This window comes from Sebastes fasciatus, chromosome 8 (assembly GCF_043250625.1).
Source record: "Sebastes fasciatus isolate fSebFas1 chromosome 8, fSebFas1.pri, whole genome shotgun sequence".
NCBI lineage: Eukaryota > Metazoa > Chordata > Actinopteri > Perciformes > Sebastidae > Sebastes > Sebastes fasciatus.
The window spans coordinates 25078468-25084467 of NC_133802.1; the positions used below are offsets into that span (position 1 = coordinate 25078468).

At 40.0% G+C, this 6000-nt stretch overlaps 1 protein-coding gene across 1 annotated transcript; it reads right to left on the bottom strand.

Annotated features, from left to right (window-relative positions):
* Window positions 1-164: 164 nt before the first annotated feature.
* On the bottom strand, window positions 165-5591 carry hspb7 (heat shock protein family, member 7 (cardiovascular)). Its single transcript, XM_074644625.1, has 3 exons — window positions 5172-5591; window positions 1240-1364; window positions 165-844 (listed from the first exon to the last, which is right to left on the bottom strand). Exons 1-3 carry the CDS (start codon window positions 5329-5331, stop codon window positions 665-667), a joined length of 465 nt encoding a protein of 154 aa, XP_074500726.1. The 5' UTR covers window positions 5332-5591; the 3' UTR covers window positions 165-664.
* Window positions 5592-6000: the final 409 nt, after the last annotated feature.

Sequence of the window (6000 nt, forward strand, 5' to 3'; positions counted from 1 at the left end):
TTCTTCAGAAATATCCCAAAATATAAGTAGTAGGCTATAGTATACAAATATGGGAATCAGCTTTTCAAATCCCCAGGATGTGTGAGTTCTAATAATAGAATATTATACTATAAACTCTTTTATCATACCCTACGTCAATCAAATGACTTACACATTGCCAGATGTTTATTGTCAAAGCAGGATAATTTTATTCACACAAATAATAATATACAATAAATTATTATTAACGTGGCAACAATCAATTTCAGAGGAGAGTCTTCATTTTTCAGACCGTGTTGCAGGATTGCTGTGTGTGTGTGTCTGTATAAGTGTGTGTGTGTGTGTGTGTTTGTGTAAGTGTGTGTGTGTGTCTGTATAAGTGTGTGTGTGTCTGTGTAAATTTGTGTGTGTGCATGTCCAACCCCCGTGTCTCAATATGTTATGTGCAGGTATGACCTATAGCTGCTGTGTAGGCTATGGTGAACTAACTCAGAATATAAATGAGCAGCAACAGGCATAGTTGCAGACATAGAGGAACGTGGCGTGTCTTTTTATAGAGCTCAGTGCCAACTCTCTGCTGGGTGTTTTATTAAAGTAGAATGGTTTAAGTGAAGACAGGAAATACAGGAAGTAGCATAAAAACACAAAGAGTGAGAGGTTTGTGATGAAGAAAGCGGGTCCCTCACTAGATCTTGATCTCGGTGCGGAAGGTCTGTACGAGCTCGTGTTTGGCCGGGTTTCGCCGTGCCGTGACTGTCAGGGTCCCCTCGGTGCCCAGTGATGACGTCACTGAGGTGGGGTCCACATCCTCAGGTAGTTGGCACTTGTGGGTGAAATTGTTCATCACCGTTCCATCCAGGGCCAACTGACAAAGAGAGAATATTGGCAATGACTTAAAGGGATAGGGCAGGTGTTTTGAAGTGGGGTTGTATGAGGTACTTATCCATAGTCAGTGTATAAAATACGTTTTGCTGCTGGCCCCGTCCAGAGCAGTACATTGCTTTGCTTCCGTGCTATAACTCCTGTCTGCTTCTCCAAACTGGGGGCGTGCCGACCTTCATCTACTGTAGGTAATACACTGACTATGGATAAGTACCTCATACAACCCCACTTCAATTGCATTATTGCAACCCTACAATTAAGACCACAGAGCCCAGTTTAATAAGAATTTAATCTCAAGATTTGTCCCTCATCATGGAAACACCATCATTGTTTTAAAGACTTATGTCACCATTCCAAATCAAAAAGAGGTCCGCCCACCTTTTCTGCACGAACTTCAATCTGGTTGTTGGACGTGGTGACGATGACATCTTCAGGGGAGAAGTCTCGCACGTCAACCGTGAACTGGTATGAATCCCCAAGAGTCTTGATATTTCCAGAGCTACCTATAAACCCATGACCAGATGAGGGAGGATGTTAGACCACAGGAGGAAACAGAAGTATATTGATATTTCTTTCTTCGCCAAATCATTTTCACAGCATTTTCAGTTACACATATACACATGTTAAAGAGGGTAAACTCACATCTGGTCTGACAATGCAACGTGTTCTCATCCTGATAATTGTAATACAATACCTGCAGGTGGTGTTTCATTAAAGATCGGTTACATACATGCTCCAGGCTCTCAGTGATTTACAGTAAAAGATTACATCAGAATTTCAATTATTTTCATTTACACTACATGCTAAAGAGGATAAACTCACATCTTTCTGGTGTGATAATTGTAGGCTGATGATAATTACAATACCGGCTGCATATGTTGCAGACATGTCACAGGCTCTCATTGATTTCTCATGTTATTCAAAGATTTTTAATTATTTTCATTTCCGTCTTACATGCCAACAAATTCATTCTAAAATTAAATATTATTCAGGCTCATTATTTTCTGTTTTACTGGGTCTTTGCATCACAGCCCATAATGTATGCATAAAGTGGCATCATCAAATTAAATTCATGGAAGTATGGATGGGCTAACATAAAATAATAATAATAATAACAACAACAATAATAATTTATACAATAATAATAACAATAATAATAATAATAATAATAATAATAATAATTTATAATAATAATAATTTATGATATAAAATAACTTTTATAACTTGACCAGCAATTTAAGTAAAATGCATGACATACTGTTGACCATGACATTAGTATATATTGATAGATTTTTGGAATTGGTTTAAGTGAATGACTATGAGAATTATGAACATAATTGTGGAACAGAATTAAAAATTGTAGGATTAGGATCTCTGTGGTTATACCATAGGTACTGTAAGAACTAGCATACCTGGCTGTAATATTGTTGTTGTAAATAGAGAGTCACTGTAAAGTCACAGTTCAGATATAGCAATGGTGTGATTTCCAAGCCAATCAAAGCAGACTGGGCTTTTTCGTGAGGGGGGCTCAAAGAGACAGGCGCTAAAACAGAGTTATTCAGACAGATGGTATGAGAAAATGAATGTGTTTATTGATCATTAAAGCATGTAAATATGTTCAAGTAGAAACACAAAATACAAGTATGAACCTGAAAGTGAGCATGATGTGTCTCCTTTAATATAAAATATATTGATTAGCGCAGCTTTAATGATCTGTATGGAAAAACAGGCTCATGGCGGTAACAGGATACAGTAGAGGAACATGATAATCATCAGTGACTGTTTGTCCCCAGTGATTCTGAGCTCAGTGAAGAACTACGCGGTAACACATGACCTCATATACACACTGGAAATGAGTGTGTGGGTGTGCAGCCCGATTGCACTAAATGGTGTAATAATGACATGGTAATTCGTAAGTAATTTTGCGTGTAATAACAACGCTGTTCTTGCTTTTGGCGTGTCATTTGTATACTATGTAGTCTGTATTGACTGCAATGTAAATGCAAACGCAGCACTTTCAACCAGGAGATTTTGTGATTTTTTTAGTGAAGTTTGTGACATGTTTTCTATACCTCTGTTACGTTGTTTCGGTACATATTTTACTTAGTTTACGTACTTATTTTAAGCCCAACCATGATGTTTTTTCTAAACCTAACTAAGCAGATTTGTAGACTAAACCTAACTGTGGACATTACCTTAGTTTTGTTGCGTGGGGTAAAAATGACACGAGAAAAAAGGCTTACAAATGACACACAGAATGTCCTTGTAATGTCGCAGGCTGTCCGTAGCTAAACCTACGAAAAGTATGAACTGTAATGTGTGTATCTCCCAGGAAATCTATTAGTGTGTAATGCACGTAATCGTGGACCAGGAAATATAAAGAGCAGCAAACGCCGTGTAGGGAGAAGGTCGAGGTGGATGGGTAGGTCAAAAAATACAGGACTTTCACCCGCTGTTTGTGTCCCGTGTGAAACCAGAAGTCAACGCTGATTTATTTGTCATGTAATTAACGCCACTTCTGGAGTTATTTTAAGCCAAACTACCTAACTAAGTAGTTTTGTTGCCTAGACCTAACTAAGTTGTTTCCTGTGAAGACGGAAGTTTATTTGAAAAGACTGTATGCATGTAAGTAGAAATTGACACGTGTTGCTGGACATTCGTTGGAAAACAAAAGAATAAGGAGGAATAACTTTTTTCGTAAGATATCATACGAGCCGTTGCATGAGGATACGTTTAATGCCGTTATATTTACATGTCTTCCCATGAGATCAGGTTGGTGTATCAGATATTAGCTCTGACTTCACATATTAGTTTGACTGTGTGACATCATTCCAACTGTGTGTGTGTGTATGTATTTGGTGTGTACACTCGTCACCAGGCAACCATCTGGTCATTCCTTATGCAGGCGTCATTCCAGATACTCAGTGTGTGAAGTCACACTGCTGGCAGTCAGTCCAGCATTCTCCATGCATGTGTGTGTGTGTGCTTTCCCTTTAGCTGCACCCACCCTCACGCTCCTGTCCTGCACCGATGGGACACCAACAATGGCTCCAAAACAATTCTGCTCCGACCCTGACACATGAGCCACATGGACTCCAAGTCCATTTAAAGTTCAGATGTCACACATTCACACGTCTGTGTGCGCCAGCAGTGACCACTTCACACCAGCTCCACGCTACGACTGAGCTAGAAGACGAACCAGATAGATAGATAGATAGATAGATAGATAGTAACTTTATCGATCCCGAGGGAAATTCGATTGAGGCACTGCAAAGTGAAATGTCTCCTGAACTTAATGTGTATTTTAAAGGTTTTATTGATAAAATGTTTATGTAGAAGTAGAGTGCTACAGGAATGAGTCCTAAAACCCAGAAATGAGTTAGCATTTGAACACTTCCGGTTCCCTCGTCTGGCAGTCAATAGCTTTTTTTTATGTGTTTTTAGTTAGATACCTGAAATAAAGTGAGAGATTTTAACGTTTTGTTCTACGACATAAAGTACATCAATAAATATCACACTTGTGAATTTTGAAGCCTTTAAATGTCTTAAAGGTGCTGAATAAAAGTATGGCTTTTCCAGAAAATAAATATTGTGATTGTGAATTAATCATTTCAAAAATGTTGGCGGGTCCAAAATGAATGTTTTGTTTATCTCTGTGGAAGATATCTAATGCTCAGTTCTCACTTCTAACGAGGCTTGAGAGTCAATAGTAAAACAACGTTAGTTTCATGTGGTATCTCTGGGTCGTCAGTTAGTGGAAAAAATGGATAAATGGATGAGATTGACAGTAAGTGCCTGGCAACTACTTGTTGTGAAGTGAATGTAATGGAACTGGGGAAGGCAGCATCTAATGGCTGAATGTTATCAATGTTATCGATCGCACCTTTAAACACACAAACAGCTAAAAAAACCTAGAAGAGAAGGCCGAGCAGTGCCACCATTTCTACAAAAATACAACTTAGAGTGTTCCCTCAAGTATTTTCTTTTCATCTTTTATTTTTTTAAACTTTAGTTACTCCATCAAACCATGGCTACACTCTTAGAAACACATTTGTCTACACATATCCACCACACCAGAGTTCCTTTGCCTTTCTGCTTGTTGTCTCCCTCCTCTGAACTGTCACCTCAGACATGTTTTATCACCTCTCTATGGAGAAAAACATCCCACTTTAAACAATTCGCTACCAAGCATGGACATAAATCTACTTTACAGTCAAAGCTGTCTCTTCAACATGCCACTGCTATTATTTTCACACCACTTTTGTATATATGAAACGAGTTACAGAGACCTGAAATCGCTTCCTACTTACTGGAAAACCCCAAGGCGTCGCTCCCAGGCCTCATGAAGGAGCCAAAGTCCTCGGCAAACAATCCCCGGCTCTTCTCCATGTATGGGTTACCAGAGGACGAGGATGAGGTCTGGTGGAAACTACGCTCCGATCGATAAGCAGAGGAGTTGGTCGCACTCATGGATGGCTGAGAGTGCTGGGTGAGGCAGAGGAGGAGAGTAAAGGGAGGGAAGAGGGAGGCGGAGAGAGTTGATTCTTCTATCTCTAGGAGTCTTCCAGAGGCTTAAATGTAAGAAATAATACACCTCTGTCTTCCTTCTTTTTCTTTATATTTTATTTTTTGTGTTAGGTAATTTCCCACTCTCCAGCAGCCACCCACCCTTGGCCCTTATATACTGTATGGTCCCATGCGTACTTGGGCGGTGCACGTGTGTCACAGCTCACTGGGAAAATAGCGTTCTATATTTATCAGGAGACGTACAGAGCGATAGAGAGGAGGGTCTGTTGTTGGACAAGTTCTGGGCATTGAAGGCTATGAGGTTAAGAGGAGGCGAGAGAGTGGGATTTGATAGAGCGAGGTAGAGAAGGAGCAGGGGGTGAGGGAAGAAGGGGGGGGGGCAACAGTTGTTATTTCAAACCCTGAAATAGCCTCCCTCTCTTCTCTTTAATTCACTCCATTGCTTCCATCAGTCTGTTCTGCTTTCATGCCTTTGTCCTGAAACTGGACCCTCACATGGTTCTGCCATTAACCCGTGATCCGGACCGACTTTACTGTCTTTCAGAGGCTGTAGCGGGTTCAGTTTTAGAGCTTGAGTAAAGATACAGATATCATATGAAATGACAGATGACC

Excerpts from the sequence above, each read along its gene's own strand:
- hspb7 (XM_074644625.1), bottom strand. The coding sequence starts at position 5,331 with ATGAGTGCGACCAACTCCTCTGCTTATCGATCGGAGCGTAGTTTCCAC. Across the intron at positions 1,365-5,171 it reads CGACGCCTTGGGGTTTTCCA|GTAGCTCTGGAAATATCAAG; the intron begins GTAAGTAGGAAG and ends ATGGGTTTATAG. Across the intron at positions 845-1,239 it reads TTGAAGTTCGTGCAGAAAAG|TTGGCCCTGGATGGAACGGT; the intron begins GTGGGCGGACCT and ends TCTCTTTGTCAG.